Consider the following 22,485-nt stretch of genomic DNA (forward strand, 5'->3'; position numbering starts at 1 on the left):
CCATAAAGTTTCTGTTGAATGTGTATAGATAGTCTTCCTCAAATTACCTGAGTTTCATGCCAACATGGCTATTCACACAATTTATAGAGCTTGTAACTATGCAAAACACAGTTATGTATCACATTAGCGGCAGAGGGAGAAGGGCTGAAATCCAGGCAAGTGATTTCATTAGGAGTTTGGCCATTGACTTCAACAAACCTAATATTTCATCATGCATCTCCTGGCTACATATTCAATCTACTAGACCGGGGCATGGTGTCTCACTGGTAGACCATTTGTCAGTCTACCTATCTCAATGACACTTATGTGTAAATCTTGATGAAACAATTGCTTGAATGGTCATTCTTGAAGTACCTTGAAAACTTCAAACACCTCTGACACCTCCAAACAGTATATGAATGTTAATGAACATTAATGAATGAAACAGTGCGTGCTATGTCAGAAGGCACCTTGTCTCCTCTACATAGTCAATACTTTGATCCAAGTACTCTATATACTTGTGTGAGATGTTTTTTCAAAACCCAAATAAACAGTTGAACATGGAAGGAGGGTCCCCAAGCAGATTTCTCAAGGCATTTAGCATCATTAACAGGAAACAAAGCAAGAGAAGCAGCCAGAACCTGAATGGCTGCTCTGTGAATACTAAGGAAACCGCAAGAACATATTCACACAATGCAATTTCATAATAAAATCATAACAGCGAAGCTCACATATGTGTGCATTTCTATTGCATCTTGTAAAAGGCTCCAATTGCTCTAGGGATAATGGATAACAGTCAAAATGGATTTGGGTAACATATTAGGTAAAGTTGTGAGTTCTGCTCCATACAGAAACTACCAGTCAGACTGGTTTTAAGCTCTCAGCAGTTACTCAGAACAGACAAGATGAAGAAACCCTAAATTGTGCCAATTCACTCATTATCTTTAAGTCTCCAAAATTGAGACTGCCACCATTGGTAAATCACTTTTAATCAAAGCAAACCAATCTCTGAGGACCAGGCGTCATTCCCATTGACACCAATACAGATATACAATCAAATTTAATTTATCAGTACTATTATTTAAATCATCATAAGTAGCACCAAAGTCTGACCCTGCAGTTCCACAGTTCAGCAGTTTTCAGGATTGACAGAGTAGAATAAAACAAACTGAAAACAGAGAGTTTATTTTAACGAAGTGAAAAGAAAAAGCAGAATAAAGACATACATTATTCATTACTAATCTCCTAAAACTGCTATGGAAATAGCACTCATAGAGATATATAACTGAGTTGCCAAAAAAAACCCTGAAACTCTACAATACCTGCAATGATAACAGGGAATATAATTTAAACTGGCAAGAGAAGGAATTAAAATCACATGCAAATAGATTGCAGCAAGGTGTTGCCAGCAAAATTCTAGCATCCATGCTATAAAACACACAAATAACATCTTATGTATGTGGAGATTTCACTAGAGTGGGGTTTGACCCATCTATTCTCTGCAGCTATCTCTGGAAGTTCCTCAGTTACCTAGTATTTTCTTACTAACCTTCAAGTCCTCTGAGTTTAATTAGGCGAACATGCTCAAAATTGATAATCTAAGGCAGCTAGCCTTACCTCCCCACTAAAACTCCACTTCATTTCAAGTTTCAGCCAACAGCTATCCAAAACCTAGCTCCATCCCTAGAGAAGCCTTCAGAGCTATGAATTACCTGGACAGAGCATAGCACCATTCACAGTGCTCAGGTCCAGCCTGGACATCAGCATCTCTGAGAAAGACTGTTCACAGGGAGTCTATCGATTAGCAAATGTGATGAAGATTTAAACCCACACCTTCTATATAAGTGTCCAAATCACAAGCTCCTGTGTTTTCCTGGATGAGAAGCATTCTCCAGCCCTCCTCTTGAAGCTGAAATGCCATGCAGAGAAGAAGCGACACAATTTTTGAGTACTAATTAAGGCCAGTTTTCAACACTTAGGATGGAAAAGACTTCTAAGATCATCAAGTCCAACCATTAATCCAGTACTGCCAAGTTCACCACTAAACTATGTCCCTAAGGATCACACCTATATGTCTTTTAAATATCTCTGGAGATAATACATAGACTTCTAAAATATTTTAGGAGCCTGTCCTGGAAGGGAACAGATGATAGAAATCAAAACCCTAGTGAGACAGGCTGTAGCTTGGGTGTAACAGATTCCCTGCAATGTTATACCATGAAAGAAAAAGGACGAAACCCAGAGATGCCTGCATTCGAGAAATAAATCCACCTTCCCCTCCCATCAGCACAGGGTGGCTGCTGGCTGCCCTTTTGCACAAGTAGGATTTCCTTCCTGAAATGAAACCACTGCGCCATCAAAACAACCAAGAAGCAGTCTCCTTGTCTCACTGTATTTTAAAGAAATTTTAAAGAAGGAAATAATATCCCACCAACAGCCTACATTAACAGCAAGGCTAATTAGCATATTTTGTGCAACCAGAACCATTCTGAACAGAGAGCAATACAGGAATGCAATACAGTCTTGTCAGCATTATCACCCTCCACTCCACAGTTACATACTTCTCAACATATGGCTTTTTCATTCAGACTTCATCTTCCCAGGCCTCCATGTTTATCAGGGCTCCCCCAAAACTGAAAATATCTGGATTTCTTCCTCTTCTAGCAGCAGTGTCACTACTGCATCTTTACATCATTAAACTGCATATCCCAATCTGACTATTTAAGCAATACAGCTTGTGAAGTCACAAGTTTCAAATCTCAGGGTCTTGTCCCTCAACTTTTATTTTGGTTTTCCTTTGCAGTCTGACAAATATCTCACTTAGGGACTTGTAAATGCTATTGTAAACTATGCTCCATTTATATTTTAAATGGGAGCTAGCACAAAAGAAATTCAAAATAGCAGAGACAAAAAGAAAGTATTTTTCTTCACTAAGTATTGTGTGCTACAGAATTAGAAGACAATTCCTGGTGAGGATATTTTGCAGCTATTTAATGTTGAAAATCTACTCATACCTAAAATGTAATGCTAAACTGTAATTTGAAGTGAGGCTTAGTCTCAGGATTAAGGAAGAGGAAACAACAATACTTGCACTTAATGCATATAATGATTTTAATTCAAACACCTGAAAGTACTCTCCAAATATTAATTATCACAGTATCAGTCTATCCCAAACTCCTCCAGAAGAGTATCAACCCTGTATTCCTTGGCATCCACATTGCCTGCTTGGGTCTGTACAGAATGCAGGACAAAGCCAAAAGTATTACCTGCCTTTAATTATTATAGTAACTGTTAATTGATAGGAGTCAACTCACCTACTCCGGGACTGAGTGCCATTTATAAGATGGCCTTTTCTTGCGGAGAAAAAACATGGTATCTTCCTGTTGGGCTATTGCACTATGGGGGCTTGCAGTATAAAGCAGAATTAAATTAAATTATATTAAAGGAGTGGCACAATTAGTCAGAGATTTTAAGAAAATCTAGAGTCTTGACTCTGAATCTTCTCTTCTGGATCACACTTTAAAACATGGGTTTTTATTCCTTCTCCAGCACTACCTTTCTAGAGGACAGGGAATGGAAATAGATGACGTGACTCATTTATTTCTAGATGAGGTGACTTGGAATGGGCTTGTACCACAGCTATGACTCAGATTGGCTAATACTCAAAGGAGAGTAACCATATTCCAAATATTCATGGAACCACCTTGTTTTTGTGACTATTTGTCTGTTATTTAATCAATCAGTATTGGACATGTATGTAATCAAGTTACAAAGGTGAGAAAATATCATCACTATGCATCAAATATCCTTCAGGCTTGTATGTGGGATTGGTTCAAAACCCTTTTGGTCCTGAATCTCTTTATTCCATCCTGTATATGGAATCACATAATCACAGAATCATTTAACTTGGAAAAGAATTCTAAGATCATCAAGTTCACTATTAACCCACCACTGCCAAGCCCACCACTAGACCATGTCCATAAGGACCACATCTTCATGTTTTTTAAATATCTGTAGGGATGATATATAGATGCTTTCAATATCTTACTCCTACTCCTCATTGCCACCAGCTAGACATATACCAGAGATACTGAAATAGTCACACTTGAATTTGCAGAAACAGGTAAAAAAAATCTATTGGTTTAAAATACAGGATTGAAAAGTGTGTTTCTTTCCCCCCGTGCTTCATCCAATGTGCTCTCAAGCAAGCTTTACTGGAGGAGGATGGCCTTGAGCTGAAGGCACAGGGCAGGCTGCCAGGAAGTCTGAGTTCTATTCCTGGCTCTCCTACAGATTTCCTTGGGCACGGCAATTAACCTTATGGAGTTTCAATGGAGGCGAGGCCCAGCTTCTCTTTCTGCATTCACAACAATTTAAATAGTGAAAATGGAAATGTAGGAGCAAGAATGAGTGCCTGTACTTTTCTTTACCTGATTTTCTCTGTCAGGTATTTGGATGCACAGTTGTTGATAACTATGTTAGTAAAAAACCCTAAGAATTCAAACATTGCAGGAATAAAAATGCCTCCTGATGTTGTGGCAAGCAGCCTCAGTGCTCAGTTTCCTCGTATGTAAAATGGGCAGTGAGGCTAGTAAAAACCAAAGCCCACAGCCAAACGGAAAACTGATTTTTAAAGTTCTTTAACACCTATTATCTGAGATCATAATATAGAAATAGCTAAGAATTTCAGTTTGGCTTTCACTAGAGACGCTTTAACTTTACTTGGTGCATTTTTTACCTGATAAAATTTCCTCTTTGGACCTCAAACAGATAAAAGATTTTTCTTTAAGGAGTCTGAAATGTCAGATGAAGTAAAAGGGGTTTTTTTAGCTAAGATGATACCTTTTAATATACATTAACAGAAGTGGAAGTGAATTAGAGAATGAGTGAAATACCCTTTTGCTAATATAAATGCATTTTAGAAAACAGGTATCATGACTATATTTTCTGTTGTGATCTCTTTCAAATAAATGTTGCTACATCCATTTATATCAACAAAGAACAGGACTCTGATATTCCAAGGAAGGACACCGTTTGCTTAGATAAATGTCTAAAGAAATGAAGACACATACATCTCTGATCACTGGGGAGACAGAACATATTTTTAGTAATTTTTTAATGCATTTGGTACAAGCATGTAAGACTTTTTTTCTTTCCCAGAATGTTGAATTGAAAAGTATAAAAAAGCAAACAACTAAAAATTGGCAAAAGGGAAAAACAGAGTCAGAGGAGAAAAGTACAACCATCACTGCTTTTGTCAAAATGTTCATGTTTTGAGAAATTATTTCTTTTACAGGTCATCTATACTGGAAAGTAAGTGTATAGGTATAAAGATTTTAAGGCTTTTAATTCAAGTCCTTCATTCACTTCCTAAGTTTAGGAATTTTAAAGGAGAGGTCAATAGTCCTTTTTTCATAATTAGAAAAGCCCCTTCATGCTCTTTAGACCACTGAAACAATGAACACTTTCAAGTGATGTTCTTGCCCACACAGGTGTAGAACATGTTCAAGAAAGAAGGTATTTTATATTACCAAGTCATAAAATATTATCTCTGACCTCCAGAAGGAAGCTAAGGTAGTTTGGAAGATTAAAGTAACCACAACTTATGTAAATTTTCACGATGTGCTTCACATGAAGCAGTAACACTACAGATAGAGTAGTCAAAAGTTGTAAAAATTCAAAATAATGAAAGTTTTGTTATTCTTTCAAGAACAAGAAACTGAATTTTTATCTATGCTATCTTCTGGAATTACATAAATAGCAACTTTTTCATTCATCATCCAATATATGCAACTTAAATTTTACCTCAGCCATGGCTTGCTCCAAATGGAGCTGGTAGTACTTAATTTAAACACATGTTCTTGTAACAGCAGAATCTCTAGCCCAGCTTAGAGATACACTGGTAAGCCCCACAGCAAAGGAGGGAAGTCTCACACTAACCTTTTGCTATCTAGAAGTCAATTATGTGTCTTATTTTATTGTCTAGGTTGTTCTCCACAGTGTCAGAAGATTAATATCTCCAGCTGAGAATTCACCACAGTTATAACAAAGCCTTCTTTGGAACAGGTTGGACTATGATCACAGAACATTGTTCTTTCGCTCTACCACCCAGTGAATAAGATTGCATGAATTTAAGCATCCTTAGACCATGACTTCATACGAGACAAAAAAGACTGCCTGCATAAGAAGTAAAAAATATTAGTTAAATGACTTTACATCAGAGTATGTCATTATCAGGCAGAAACTTGACTTAGAAACTTGACTTAGGTGTGGAAAGGCTCAGTGTTCACATATTCACGGGATATTTTGAGTTGGAAGGGACCCACAGAGATCATCAGGTCCAACTCTTAAGTGAATGTCTGTATGGGCATTGAATCCGCAATCTTGGTCTTACTACATCATGCTCTGACCAACTGAGCTAATATGGGCAAAAAATAGCCTCAAAACACTGGTGGGTCGTCTGAGGAATGGGATTTCCTTGATATGCATTTCTTCAAAATTAAGAATCTCATTCTCAAAATCTTAATGAATACTAGGAGTCCTTGCCCTGACACAGGAACTGCTGGCATAGAAACATTTCACCAATTTCATGTTTAAGGTTTTGCATCTCGGCTATGATAGAATTGCACTGGGAAATAATCTGAAGAAAAAGTTACTGTAAAAAAAGCATTTTTGTAATTTTTTTTTTCAAATGTGGTTTGGCACTGCTTAAGGCATTTTGTATAAATCTCTACCCTCATTAAAAAAGCACTATAATCATCCATCATATAATCATCAAATTATTTGAGTTGGAAGGGACCTGGAAGATCACCTAGCTCCAACACCCTGCCATGGGCTAAGACACCTTCCACTAAAACAGGTTGCTCAAAGCCCCATTCACCTTGGCTTTGAGCACTCTCAGGGGTGAGACATTCACAATTTCTTTGAACAACTGTTTCAGCGTCTCACTACCCTCACAGTAAGTAATTTCCTCTTAATATCTAACCTAAACCACTCTAGTCAGTTTAAAGCCATTTCCTCTTGTCCTATCACTACAGGTGTCTGTAAAAAATCCATCTCCATTTTTCTTGTAGCTCTCTTTGGTTATTGGGAGTTGCTCTATGGTTTGTCTGAAGCTATCTCCAGGCTGAACAGCCCCTACCCTCTCATCTTGTCTAGATGACAAGACTGGATTAAAAATCTGCTTAAGGAAATTAATTTCTCATTATCTCCTATCTCCTACCAAACTGAAATGTGCTCTCTATACTGCTAGCAGGAAACAAAATCATTGCAAGTTTTCTGAATAAGTCACAGTTCTTACTTAGACTTCAGTGATGAGACGTGCAAGCAGATGCTTCACATGCACCCCACATGTCCCTGGTCAGAAGGTCACAGACTATTTTCTACTGTTACAATCATGCAAATTCTAGAATTGCATCTATCCATCTTTTAAAACAGCTATGTGGCATGGAATCAGCCATCTCTTCTCACCAAAATCCTGCTCAAGGCTGTAAAAACCTCTGGACTACTCCCTGCAACAACTCTGCCATGCCATGCAGAGAGTTTCTGGTTCAGGTCAAACAATTTGGAAATGCAAAAAAAATTCTACCTAAAGACTCAACAAAAGCAATGGAAATAAAAAACAAATACCCTTTACAACATCAACTTCAAAATTTAATTTCAGATTCCTCCATTAAACTGATACCTGAGAGCACTAGAAGACTGAAATTTCCATGGCTTTTCAATGCTGTTCTTTGGAACAAACAGCAAAACAATTGATTACTTAGCTCTCTGCTCTACTCATAAACCTTCAATCTCTTCCTTTCAATCAAATCATAGGCATACACAAATCAAATAAATAAAATAAAAAACCTCTTCTAGCTCTTTAAAAGGGCTATGTGAAGCCATGAGCAAAACAGTTGCTGATGAGCAGCAGCATCAGGCCTCAATAGCAAGCACGTGGCCCTGATGAAGTTAATGATAAACCTTTCACTGTCTTCTGTGAATGTGAATTTGACTTTATGCCTGTGCTACATAAAATAATTCTGCTAATAAAAAAGAGGTTGTTTCATAGTCTTTTTTTTAAGCATCAAAGGCTATGTCTACAATATGGACCACAGGATGGTGCTGAGGACCTCAGGTGCAAACCACATACCTTTTAAGAGGTTTTTATTTCACTCTAGCCTAGTCCTGTGGGTTGAATGCCTACCAGACTGCACTTCTGCAGCACATCTTCCAATTCGGTTTCATTTGAAAGGACTCCAACCAATGAGCTCTGAGACTGCTACACAACGCATAGAGTAAAGTGGGAAAAATTAGGAGATGCATTTCCAAAGCATACTAACAGACTAATGCAGGTGCATCCAGGGAGCTTAGAATATGTTTATGCAATAAAACGTCTAAAATTAAGGAGTACTAAGGCCCCCATGAAGAGGATTAATAGGTAGTAGACTCCCAGCTTTCAATGTGCTCCACACACGTGCAGCAACCTACAGTGAAGGTGAGTTTACAGCAGGAAGCTGGGTGTTTCTGATTTCAACTATGTTCATTTCCCATCTGCTTGACCTTGTTACCGTCAGGATTTTAATCCAATTAGCTCTCCACATTTAGAAAGCTTTTCTATGTAGCTGAATATTTTATTTTCAGATTTTGTTTAATCTTTACCATCTATTCGATTGACAAGGGTCTTCTTTCCCTTGACAGCTTTGCAAAGTACACATTATTGCATTAAAAAGATTATCTGATATCTCATATGCTTGTGATAAACTGGGCTTCTTGCTCTCTTCACTTGGGCTCTCCCTCCCCCTCTCAGTTTTATACTAGTCAAAAAAGATTTACTTTTCTTCTAAAAATAATGTATAAATAAATACACTGTGAGTCACAAACATTAAATACTTAATTTGAACCAGCAGGAAGACAAGCTACCGGAATTCTACAGTGATCTGCTAGCTCATATGTCTCTGCATGAGCATATTGAAGGAAACAGCAGAAATAATACTTTAGAATTTGATGAACAACATATGACATAGAACTTCTAGACTCCCAAGAAAAGGGTTACAAACTTATGAAAATGTAGGATTCTGCCCTTCCAGGACAAAAATCCTACACACTCCTTACTTACATAGATACTAAACCATCATCAGTAAGGCCTGACATATAAATAAATTGGTTTAAGGAGAATATAATCATTAAGGATTAAACTGAAATATGGGTGATAAAAAGGGGCATTTTCTGACCACATGTTGGAGGTCTAAACAGAAAGGATGTTGCTGTAGCATCTGCTTTCAGGTAGACTCCTCTCTTGATTACAACTACAAGTGGAACCCATGAACAATTTAAACTGGAAAGAGAGAAAAATGAGAAGGGGGAAAATGGCATATTTGATTCTCACTGTCTGAAGAATTATCTCCATACAAGCTGCAGATTGAAGCATTATCTCTGAAAATGACAAGAAGCAATCATATCATCAGAGTAAGAAAATAAAAAAAGACTGCACTTTCAACAGGCACAACAGCAAAGTAATACCAAGTTTCAATATACACATTAATTTTTTAAAAAATGAGTGAAACTGTTTAAAGTATTGGTCTCATAATAAAGTCATGCATACAATCCATTTTAGAAATTCTCATTTCTGAAAATCATATTCTTGACCTAACAAATTGGAGCAAAGTGGAGCACTCCAGACTGAATGCTCCATTGATACTGCCTATTCTTTCTTCCCCATAAAAATACAAACATAGAAGGGGAACGTTCTAGCCTACAAGATGCCAGAAGTGCTATATTAGCCCTTTTCACTGAAAACTCACTGTAGTTTCTGACTATGTGTACTTGGAAGAGAAAATCTTTTTAACATATAAGGCTGCTGCCTTTTCCCTTTTCCCCGAACTCTTCAACCATCCCTATTCACCTGTCACACATTCCTAACTCAGAGGGGATGTCTTGACTGTTATAAATTAATTACTCTCATAAATCAGATATTTCTGCTGTTTCCCATGGATTACCCCCAAGGTGAGGATCAAGCAAGCAACACTCAGTGTCCAGATATGCAAGGTTCAAGCCAGATGGGAGGAAGCAGACAGAAACTGACCCACGTTTTACTGCACTTGGCATTTGCTTTCCCCAAGCTGCTTATGAGAAGATCAGCATAGACACATTTCAAAAAGCCACCTTTTTTTAATGCCAGTGAGTTTTCTCATGTACCTGAAAAGTGCTTGACTTAAAAACTACGGGTATAAAGCACTCATCTAGTATGCAGTGGTCTGTTTTCCCCAAAGAAATATCCTGCGGTACCTTCACCAGACAATGAAATAGAACTAGCTCTTAAAGTGACTGCTAAAGGCAGCCTTCCTGTGTTTAGTGGCTGATACTCTGGGGAACCTTAGCTGTAGTTTTCAGTACCTTATGGTGCTATTTGAGCTGTTATAAGCATATACTTTTACAACTCTTTTAACAGCTATGCAAAAGAACTGAACAAAATGGAGGAGAAAATAACAGGACTGAAGAGGAAAGAGAATACAGTGTGAGATAAGGGGTTGAAATTGAGATGGTGGGGGTGGATTTGAAAAATAAGTTTAAAGTAAAATGTTGAGCAGGGAAAGGAAAGCGGAAAAGGGAAATTAGAAATGTTAGCTTGTGATGAAGCATACAGCCACACCTTTATATCTTCTAATACTCAATCCTATTTTCCCAGTGACATCCTACATGAAAGCCTAGGCACAAGTGAAAAACATGCAGATGGCCAGGCAGGCCTTCATTAGCTGTAAACGTGTTTACACAACACAAAATTTCAGGTACTTAAGCCTGAAATTCTTCCATTGCTGAAGAATAAAACCATATGTCTGACAGACACATCTAAAGACTAAATGGGGTCCGGAAAAGCAGAAGCTACTAATGAAATATATTACCAGTCACTACAAATATATGAGGCAGGAAAATGACTGTGAATGGAAAAATGAAGTTGTAAGTGCAGGTATCCTGCTGTTCATCTGTGCTCTTTCTCACTGGATTTAAGGAAAATATGCATGTTTCCAGGCAATGTAGAACAAAAGCATTTTGGTTTTTAAACTTTATCTTGTGCACCCTACATCTGAGTCTTATCACCCTCTGATGCTTGACAGTGCCCCTTTAACCTTTGATACTCAATTACTGAACAAGTTACTATTGTTACTCTCTTTTGAAGGAAGAGTTGAGCCTCTTTTCATGCTGATAAGATATGCATAAATATTCACTCGAAGCAAACACTCAGTTGTAAAGTGTTTTGAGCAAACTACCAGAGTCTAAAGGTAGGAAGCTGTGATCAACTTCTTTGCTCTCTTAACCCCTTAGTCAATCCACCAGAACAAAGAGACACAGAAGATAGATGCTCTATTTTACAAATGAAACTACTGTTCTCTGAAGGAATGGACTTTATAACACAGCAAATAAATCTGGAAGTGAAATACCTACCCATTTTCTGGGCCGGCCTCTAGGTCGCTTTTCACCAGTGGCTTCTGCTTTCTGTAAAAGAAACACAACATATTTTATACCTCAGCGTTACTTAACAGCCTCAGTAACTAGGAACTCCTTTCCTGTAACATTAGCTACAATTATACCTCTTGGGTGGCACCAGGCCCCCTAGTTAATCTGTGTGCTTTCAGGTAGAATGAGATTATGCTGCTTTTTCTGACATTTCTTAGCCAGTGTGGCTAGGCAGTGCCTCACCTGCACCCAAGGGTGCCCCCAGCCCTGATGCACACTGTGTCCAGGGATATGGAGGAGTGTGCCCACACAGCCCCAGCTGCTCAGGGCCCTCAGAGGAGCCTGAGGTGCCCTGGCCAGCCATCTAACATGCAGGCTGAGGTGGGGACATAGGGCAATTGGGAAACCTGAGAACCTCCAATTACATCAAATCTAGTCTTTCACAGGCCATCAAAAAGTACTTAAAGATACTAAATTAAAAATACAGCCTGCTTCAAGTTTGATCAAAGCCATTTACAGCGGCTACAATTCCTTTTTTAGTCTCATTGTGTTCATGCATGGAATTAATTAGGACAGAATATGACCATGAACATGTCTGTGTTCTTATTGGGAACAATTTCTCTACTTCTCACATGAAATTTTCCAGGTAAAAGCACATCCTTAAGCTGCAAGTAAACCTTTTATGGCCCAAAACACACCTTGCCTTTCCAGTTTAAGGAAACAATGTGGAAGGGGCCCTAAAAGTGACAGCTATATTTATGTAAGCCCAGCAGTTGCTCCTGGAGCTCAGCTTAAAGGAAATATGGTTCTTTTATGGGCTCTTCCACTAATGCCATTGCATGACATTGTGAATACTGCTACTAATAACTGTACTTATGCAGTACACTAAAAAGCTTATAGAATTTAAAATGAAAAAATCAGGCTATTCTCTCTAGCTAGGCTATGCCCATTCATACCAGGTAAATAATCCTGTTCCACTCAGGATTTTGCCACCATCTGTAGTCAGGGCAGGACTTGCCAGATACAAAGTCCCCAAGAATGAAGATTTTAGTGCACATGAATTGTATTGCTTTGTTTAGCCCCCCCCCACCCCCCGGTTAACCGCATATGTATTTGATTTGCCCTTAGAAATAAACCGTGCCATTAAATAAATCACTTGCTGGTCAATCACTGTAACATATACTGTAACTTAATGCTGTGTAAATCGGATCTCTCTAAAAGAGAACTTAAGCTGAGGAACTAGCGGAGGAATCTCTACAAAAAAACCCTACCTTGTGAGTTAAACACAGTTACTTTGAAATAAATACCTCACAATAAGAAAGCTGTGAAAAATAAAATTCACACTCCTAAAGGGCAAAATTATCACTCAGACTTGTTAAAAGAGTAAACTTGAGTTTTAATCGTTTATACTAGCGTTACATGTAAGGTGAAACCCTCTTAAGAGAATACTTGTTAAAGTGCATTTACTATATCCTGTAGCTGTCTATTTCAGAGTTTTGTTTCCTTTAAGCGTTCAATTTCTTTATACCTTGTAATAACCTGAAGGATGCAAAAAACAAGATATGGTTTAGCGTTGATAAGCTGTACCCCCTGATTCTACATTTACTTCATGAAAATCTGGGCTTAAACCTTAAAATGAAAATATCAGTAATAATTGGTCTTAACAAATTAACACTTGATATGATATCAGAGCACTAAGGCTATTTATTTTCTTTTGTGTATTACTGCATCTGAAGGAAAGATCCTTTTCCAAAACTCTGTTTTAAAAGAATTGACTTTTTGAAAACAAAATCTAGCTTGGTATAATAACTAAAGTCTGGACAAACTTGACACTAATTTTACCTACAAATTATAATGAACATGAGAGATTTCTTTGAATAACTAATCTTTTTTTTCCTGCCATAAACTGTCACACAGTGTGGCGGCTTCCCATGAGCAGTGCTGAGCTCGACCACCACCAAAGGTCCATGTCAGAAGTGGCTGATGTTCCTGCTGGCTAGTTTGGGTAATGGTTTGTCAAGTGCCTGGGGACCTAGCAGATTGAAAGGCACTATATTCCTGCAATATATGACTTCCACCACATGTTAGAAGAAAAACATTTCCACAGTTCTTATCTAAACCAAATCTTTCCCAGAGGTGAGCTGAGCAAACAGCCAGGCATGCCAGAGTGATGTTTTGGTACTGAGAGATTCTGTAAGTAAATAGCAGGGTTTTCACAGATTAAACTGCAGAAAATGAAGGACAAAGAACCTACAAAGTGGAAGTTTTAATCTCATTTTCAAGAGAAGAGAAAGGCAAAACACTTCTAGAACAAACAAAAGGAGTAGTACCAGCACAGCGGTAATGATAAATACATGAAGTTTAGGAAAATATTCCACTTCCTTCTCTCTTTTTTCAGCCTGCGTTTTGCTAAAATACAGTCTGCATTTTCTCCAATAGCGTAAGATTTACCCGTTATTTAACCTTGAAGAAATGTTTTACTGTGTATCAGATAGATAATACATTGTTTCTCCATGAAAGCGCTAAAACATGGCCATTGCTCTGAACAGGTTTTTGCGTCATCAAAAACACTCCAGTCTGTTGGTTCTTGGCTTTAATTGAAGTGTTGCCTCTGAAGCGAGGGGCAAATCCTGACAGAGTTCCAGGCCACCCAGAGGTGGTGTTTGGTCAGGAAGTTTTAACATTTGGTGCTATGAGGCATGACCTTGTTTTTTATAGCTAAAACATGAAATTACCAAACTTAAAGAAGGGTTGGTTATGTTATCAAACACGAAGCGTACTGCATTAAAAACGTGAAATTTCTTATAAAGATTAATATGAAAATACCATTATTGCAAGGTCACATTTGAGGAACAGAACTAAACTTATTCATGTTTAAAAGCACGATCTATATGGGAAGTGGGTTTAATTTACCACAGGTGAGAAGGACCACCATTTCAGTCACTGCTCTCTGGAAGCGAGCTAGCAGTCCCCAGGAAGATGTGCAATCCACTTAAGCCCTGTACCACAGGGCCATCAAACCCTGCTTCCAAACAGCTTCTCTCAGCAACTCTAGGATTTGACTGCCCATGATCTCTGCCTCCTTATTGCAAAAATGTGCTGTACACAGACAGAAACCAAGGCTGTACTATCGAAAGCAATTAACAAGACGAGACAAATATAAATAACTGAATGTCTATAAAGTGCTCTTTGGGCATTTATATATTGTCAAGGAAGACCTCCAATGCAACAGAATTCAATTTCGAAGAACTCTATCTTCTTGGCAAAATGATCTGCTGGAGATCTCAGATAAAGTGTGTCAGAGCTGTAAGTCAGCTAAAATAAGTGATTGTTCTCAGGAGGAAGATCACTATTGTCAAACGGAATCAAAAGACCTATCCCAGGAATATGTCCCTCTCAAAAAAATCACACAGTTATTTAGTAAAAAAAGACTCTTCAAAAAAATCTTAGGGACTGACTAAATACAAAACATTAACTTTCCTTGTCCTGTTTTAACCATTTTAATTCTAAACAAAAGTCAGTCTTCTGTTTTTCCTATCTTGGTCAGAACATTTGATGTTGAGGTCTCTAATTTTTTCAATGCAATAACCACACTACAATCCCTTGATAAATTTGTTTTCCCTTTAAGCTTGCAATGACTGGTGTTGGTGAAAATGAACGAAGCATGGAGAAGCCAACTAGATTTTCGTGAACCAATTCAGGACAGTCCTGATCACATGCACTTTTCTGGTTCGGTTGTTTTTTTTTCTTTTACCTTTGGACTGCTTAACCCAGGGACATGCCTTTCTACATACCAAACCTGGCCATGTCACATAGAGACAATAGCAAGTGTAGTCACACACAGGATCACAAGCTCTAGTTTTCAGAGGACAATGAATAAAGGTCTGTAGACATTTTCAGTGAATCTCACTACACCAATAACTACAACAAAACTCAACATATTTTAGCTGAAGGTAAATTTTATTAAAGAATTTTTACCATTGTCTATTCCTGGGACATCCCTTGACAATTCCAGTAAAGATAATCATATAGTAGCTACTACTCCTTTTTCTAATGTCACAAATGTGTTTCCTGCTCCCAAACAGGAAGGTATTTATGCCTATACAGTATTTTCATCAAGACAAACTATGGGAGCTAAAAATAAAAGCCCTAGAAAGGGTAATGTGATGGACTGGGAACACAGAACACCCAGGAAATTAAAAAGGAAGATTCCCCACTATGATCTTCCTGAAAAAATTGTTGTGCTTTGTGGAGAAAAAATACCTAAAAGCCAATTCACATTTTGCTATTTTAACCCAAATACTTCAAATTAATGACAGAACAACTTGTTTAAAGATGCAGACAGCATAATAACATTCCAATTGTAGGGACTCAAGTGCAAGGTGATCAGTAGGTTTTTGTCTCTACCTCTTATCTATCTGGTCTATCTGGTAACACATTGTGTTTCTCCAGTATGTGAAAATTAAACAATTGAGAAATGGTTTGGTCTTATATAAAACACAGCTTATTTCTTGTGTCTAGTTTATAAAAACTTATGAATGTGTGATACACAAGGCTTTAAGGAAAAAAAAAAGCATACTACACAAAATGAGAGTAATTGCCACATTATTAGCTGTTCAGTTAGTTTTGCAACATTCTGTATGCATTGTCAAGTTTCACATTACTAATTTCCTAACAAGCACAGTTTGCTTTCAGATGCCCCAAGGCCAGTTTACTAAGACCAAACACAAACTCTTTAAGCTAAAAAAACTCCAACAAACCAAAACAAAAAAACCCACAAACAAAAATAAATAAATAAATAAAAAAAAAAACAAAAAAAACCACAAAAAACCACAAAAAACCACAAAAAAATCAAAAAACCAAAAAACCCACAAAAACCAAAAAATCAAAAAACAAAAAACACACCAAAAACCCCAAAAAAACCCCAAAAAACAAAAAACCCAAAAACAAAACAAACAAAAACCCAAGCAAACAAAACCAAACCAAACAAAAAACAAAACAAACAAAAAACAACGCAACAAAACAAACAAACAAACAAAATAAAAAAAAAAACCAAAAAACCTCAAACAAAAATTAAAGCAAAAATTATGTGAACCAAGAAATTGTAAATATACAACACAACCACAATTCCAGGGAAAATTGTTCATCAACTAATTTAAGAGTATTTCCTTTTTAAAGTATCACAAAACAAAGCCTCAGCTCTGGAGTATTTTTAACTCGCTGCCAGTTTGAGCAATACATTTTTAATTGTGATGTATAATGCTATGCAAGAGAACACCCAATCAATTAATCATGAGTGCCTTCTCATGACTGCTCAGTGGACTCTTGTAGTCGACATTTATCTAACATGTTGTGAACACTCTAAAGCATTTCAATGAGCTCCCTTTGAAACACACAGGGCACACACTATTCTTTAGAAATTCCAGCAAATTCCAGATGGGTGTATAGTACCCAGGTTCACATGTAGAAGGGCTTAAGCTAAGATAGCCAGTTCTCTTTCTGGGAGTTGAGACAGGCTTGAGAAAGTCTTAATAAATGCATGTATGCATACATATGTGTAAATATGTGTACCACAAAATTGGACATATAGCTCACTCCTTTTAGAGGTGATACCCTCACCACCAAAGGAAGCTTTCTTACAGTGTCAAAACCTTCCCATCCATATTACAGTTAGAAAAACTATTTGAAATAATATTACATTAAAAGATACTTTGAGATACCTGGTAAGAAGCTTAACCATTTTAGAGAGGGCTAATTTTCAGTTTGGAAAAAGGGCTAAAATATTTATTTGAAATATGATACCAGTCTCTTTCTTCTAGTAAGGCTTATAAGTGTTTTATGCTTTAGAGGATTTATCAAACATTTCTATATTTTATCTATAAACCTAGAAACCAATAAGATTTGTAATTGCATACCTCTCAAAGGGTTTTTTATTATAAAAAAGACATGTGGTCTTTCGTCAATTTTTAACATTAGCAACACCCAAAAGCTTTAATTAGAGGAGTAACTTCATGCATTCTGAAAATCAAAATGTTACAATAAAATTAGTCCGTTCGTAAATTAGATTAAGAAAGCATAACTATGTATGAATCATCTGGAAACTCTCGATTTGATAAACCTACACATATACGAATGTTCTAAAATTATTTTTCATTTATACTGATTTCCAAATCACTCATGTAAATGAAATAATGTCAATATTTATTTTAGAAGCATCTTTTAAAAACACACTTCTACAAATTACTTAAAATTTAATCTTTCTACAAATGTTTCTCCTAGGAAAGCCAACACTCCTAGGAGTAATATTTAAAATACTAAAGCTCACATTTGGATTTGCTAGACTAATAAAAAATTGCTCTCTCTCTTTTGAAGAGTGACATATAAACTATTTTAACATGAATCTGAGGAATGCTTTTACTGTATAAAGAAAAAAATCAACATTTTTAAGCACATTACCTTGCAGAATGGCTTTCAAAGATTTTTAATACTTAACCTGTAAAGCATTTTTTACTAGTTCATGCATTTCTTGACAGAATATGCTGCTTTTTTCCAGCCCATAAAGTAAAACAAAAAACCAAATCAAAACAAAAAAAAAACAGAAAACCACCACAAAAAACAAACAAAAAACCAAACAAAAAAACCCCAAACAAACAAAAAAACCAAACTATTAGAAAAGTACCTCAAACAAATGTTGAAAATACTTTAAACAAAACAGACCATAGCCCCTTTTAATGATTTAATATTTATCAGTAGTTGCTATAGTAATTTATAACACTGAAAACAATCAAACTTAATATGGTTGGTACCATAGGCATACTGAAAAATGAACCATAATTAGATAAGGACACAAATACCTTCCACACATTTTGTCACACACCTCCTTAAAAGATACTGATACACTTTAACATAACAGTTCACTACCAGATTTTGTAAGCTTTTGTTTCTGATTTAGTACCTGGAGTTTAGTGCTAACTGCTGTATAACCAAATAAACAAATCTCTCATATTTGTTTTCAAGCCTATACACAACTATTTGCATTCACGAAAATATTTCCGACAGAAGCGTATGCATGATTTGCCTTGACAACACCACTTTTTAATGCTGCTCTTTCCCCAATTCAAATAAAATTTAGTCAAATTTTCATGTTGTATTTGTGATGTAAAGTCCACTAAATGCATTAAATGCAGTGACTTCAGGGAGTTTTCCTGCAGCTAAGAGCAATCAGAACCACCAGATTACAAGTTTGGTCCCATCACCAAGCAGAAACAGTGGTTTAGAAGACTAAAAGCACTTCCAGTACAAGTCTCTTTGAAACTGATTACTAAACAAGATATAACAGGCCTTTACTGTAACTCAAAGTTTACTTTATCATCACATTTTAAAGCTGTAAATTTCAATATGTGCACTTGCTTCCATCAACACATAATTGGATTTACTTCTAATTAACTTATGTTTGACAAAGCACTTAGTTTTAATATACAGATTTGTAGTATGTAGTAGTAACAACTCTAAGTGAGCAAGAGGTTAATCTTCCTCTTACAAAAATCTTAATGAGGAAAATAATATCCTTAACATTGACTTCCTTCCTAGATACAGGACATCTCATGGTTTTTCATGAAATACATTGCTATTTCACTAATCTGTAGACTACTGAAAAAGATGCCCTCATGGGTTCTATACTTAGGCTTTTCATGTTAATTCCAATTTTAAAAATGTGAAATGCATGCTTTATGTAGCTTCCATTATTAAAAGACACTTCACAGCCTAAATACTGGATTTTTTGCTATTAGCTGATGAAAAAACAGCATAAGTAATTCTTTCCCTTTAACAATCTCACCTTCTGAGCTGCTTTAGAGGGACTCTTGTTTTTGCTTCCTTTGGGTCTTCCTCTTGGTCTTTTAGGAGATGGTTCACCAGTTGGTTCCTAAATACAGGAAAACATGCAATTGTGGCAAGTCTACAACTAGCCCAGATGATCTAAAGGATAAACTAAACTGAGAAGTTGCTTAAAACATATGAATTAACAGTGTAATTAAATAACATAATATTAATAATGCAACATGAAAAATTTAGCAACTCCAGGTAAAGGAAAAAATATATTTTGCACAATAAAGGAATTTAAATTCTCTTGCAATTGCATAAAAAAACTTGGAAAAGTGTGCATATTCTAACATGTAAGTTAAGCAAGAAACACATTTTTTAAAGACGGCTATGATTATAAGTGGGGTTATTTAAAAAATAATACAGTTATCAATTTAATTTCAATTGCATTTCACTATAGCAAGATACAATTATCACATGTAGTCTCTAGCACAAACTTTTTTAGGGAAAAAAGTAAACTACCAGAATATTGTAAAGTAAGATGAGACTACTTCTTTCTCAAGGGGGTTATTTTTTTTCCGTTGTTCTGCAGTCAGCATTATATTCAAACCTATTCTAAAGAAAACTTATTTGCATTAACATGCAAATGTAAACGTTTATTCAAATAGAACACAAGTAAGTAAAAAACACTCGACCAAAGAAAAATCTGAAACAAAAACCCAACTTGAAAATGAGTCGACACTGATTATTTTAGCTATTTTCTTAACTAGTTCCTTTGCTTCCCAGTAAATAACCAGTCTTTAAAGCTGGGTATAAATTACTAAGAGTTCAGATTCCAAATATTTATTCAGTGAATCATAAACACTATAAAACTCTTCTAGTCTTGAATGTTATACATTTCATTCGAATTACAGGATGTGGTAGATCTAATTAAGTGCAGTTTGTTAACTTAAACAGTTTAAATCCCTTCAGCTTTCATAATTCCCGGGTAGGTTAAGGGGAGGCTGGCGAGGGGACTCCCCAGTACTGCAGCTCTGTGGCGAGCCTCGGCGGCACTGTACATCTGGGCAGAGCACGTTGAAGGAGATGCATTTTTCTTTCACTTCCACGCGTTTAAATGTTACAGGAGGGAAAAAAATTAAAAAAAAAAAAAAAAAAAAGGAAAAAGAAAAAAGGAAAAAAGGAAGCCCTGGCACAAGCCAGCAGGGTCGGTGGGTGCCGGGTGCCGGGGCTGGTCGAGGGCAATCAGCGGGTAAAGCATTAGTGGGACAGAACCTGCAGTCAACAGACCAATGGAGTGAGGGTCATCAAGGGCAAGCTTTCCAAAAAGTACTTTCTGTGCAATTTACAGGACCATATCGTGACGGGGGAGGGGAAGGAAGCAAAGCAGACGAGTTTCCCCCGGCTCAGGGCTCTGCTGCTCAGCCCTCTCCATGTTTTGAGCCCCTCGAAGGCTCTCATGGCAGTAGGGCTGATGCCAAATGAATGGGAAGTAAACACGTTTAAAGCTCGCGGAGGCTTGCTTTAAAATGAGCTCCACGGATAGCGCTGCTTCTCAACCGTGACTTCTGAGGGAGGCAGGGAAAAGGCTGCGGGTAGCTCCGCGCTGCCCCCGCCGAGATGCGGGATTAATTGGTTGCATCCGCAGGCAAAATCCTCCTTCGGCGGCGCCGGCGGAGGGGCTGCAGAGCGCGGGTGCTCCCCCCAGGCCCCTCGCCCAGCGGCAGGGGCTGAGCGCGGCTCGGCAGCTCCAGACTATGCTACAATGGCACTTCGGGAAAAGGAAAGCAAGGAGGGTGGGGGAATAACACACGGATCTAGCAACCTTAACGCGAATTCAGGTATTGCAACTCAAAATAGGGGAGCCTAGCGCATCCCTTTCGGGGCCCAGGTGGAGGCTGTGGATGTGGGTGGAAAGGAGCACAGGGCTCCGCTCCCCGCGTCCAGACAGGGCAGCGTTCCTGTCGCGTCGACCTGCCTGGGAAAGCGCCGGAGCAAAGGAAAAAGGTGTTGCAAATACAGGGCAAGACGCCTCCGGCTACCTCCCCCACCTCCATCGGCAACGGGGGCACCTCTCTCCAGCCGATGAGGGGGGCGAAAGCTGGGGGAGGGGGGGGGGCCGAAAGGCGAAAAAAAAAAGCTATGCGACTTTCTAGTCACCCTCCTCTCCGCCAACATCTAGGGGCAGTTCGGGGGCTGGGCTGGTCAAGATCGGAGGCGGCAGCAGCGTCCGGTGGGACCCGACACATGCACACACACGCGCGCACACAGACTGAGATATTGCGACGGCTGAGAGGAGGGAGACAGGAGAGCCCCGTTCCCTGCTCCTCGCTTTCGCAATTTCAAAATCAGCTCGAAATGACCCAGCGAGCGCTGGTTGGTCGGAGCCGCGCTGCTCCATGTTCCCCATTTACATTGAAAAGCCCCAGCTCGCTCCCTGCACAATAGTGAAAGCCCCGAGGAGGCTCCGCGGCTCAGCCACGGGCAGGCAGCGCCCCGTAGCTCCGAGCTCTAGGGTTCCCCCGCCGGGGCGCCCGACGGAGCCCCTCGCTACGCCTCTGCACCACCTCGCCGGGAAGCAGCTTGCAACAAAGCCTCCCCCGCCCCGTCGCCAGGACTCCTTCACTTGCAGAACAATACGTACATGTACATGCCTATAACACTATAGATCTGCGGCTCTACGTATCTATGCGATACTGACTTGTGGTTGTTTCCTGGGTCTGCCTCGTCCTCTCTTCTGAGGCTCTGCGGTTGCAGGTTGCTCCTGGGCAGCAGTGGAAGGCTGACCGGGTCCCTCACCTTGTGCACTCATCGTGACTTCTGCTGCTCAGCCTGAAACCAGTCTCTCCAAAGCACCTTGGAAGGGGGGGAATCAAAACGAGCTCTTGCTGCTTTTGCTGCTCGCTGCCACCACCACACCGGACGTCCTGGTGCTGCCAAAAAGGAGAAGAGAAGGGGAGGAGGAGGAGGAGGTGATGGTGGTAGGTAGTGGTGGTGGTGGAAGAGGAGGGGGAATGAATCTCTCTTATAATTTAGGAATGGTTAGTAACGTGAAGCAATTCAAAAGAGGAGAGGTAAAAAAAAAAAAAAACAAAAAACAACAACAAAAAAAAAAAAAACCAAAAAAACCCAAAAAAAACAAAACAAAAAAAAAAACCGGAAAGGCAGAGTAAATTGCAAACCTGGAAATGCAAGGAAAGAGAGAAATAGTCCGAGGGTAGTCGGGAGCAAACCAAGAAGAGGAAAAAA

The 22,485-nt window shown here is 38.4% G+C and overlaps 1 protein-coding gene across 1 annotated transcript in view; it reads right to left on the bottom strand.

The window, feature by feature from the left end:
• The window catches only part of HMGA2 (high mobility group AT-hook 2), a 116,086-nt gene extending 93,904 nt beyond the window's left edge, over nucleotides 1–22,182 (bottom strand). Inside the window, exons 1-3 of the mRNA XM_014888570.2 lie at nucleotides 21,938–22,182; nucleotides 19,253–19,339; nucleotides 11,404–11,454 (exon numbers count right to left, since the gene is read on the bottom strand). Of these exons, the coding sequence (XP_014744056.1) occupies nucleotides 11,404–11,454; nucleotides 19,253–19,339; nucleotides 21,938–22,048 (249 nt within the window). The 5' untranslated portion in view covers nucleotides 22,049–22,182. The remainder of the gene's footprint in view (nucleotides 1–11,403; nucleotides 11,455–19,252; nucleotides 19,340–21,937) is intronic.
• Between the last annotated feature and the right edge of the window lie 303 nt (nucleotides 22,183–22,485).

The sequence above is a fragment of the Sturnus vulgaris genome, chromosome 5, assembly GCF_052056855.1.
Source record: "Sturnus vulgaris isolate bStuVul1 chromosome 5, bStuVul1.hap1, whole genome shotgun sequence".
NCBI classification, from domain to species: Eukaryota; Metazoa; Chordata; class Aves; order Passeriformes; family Sturnidae; genus Sturnus; species Sturnus vulgaris.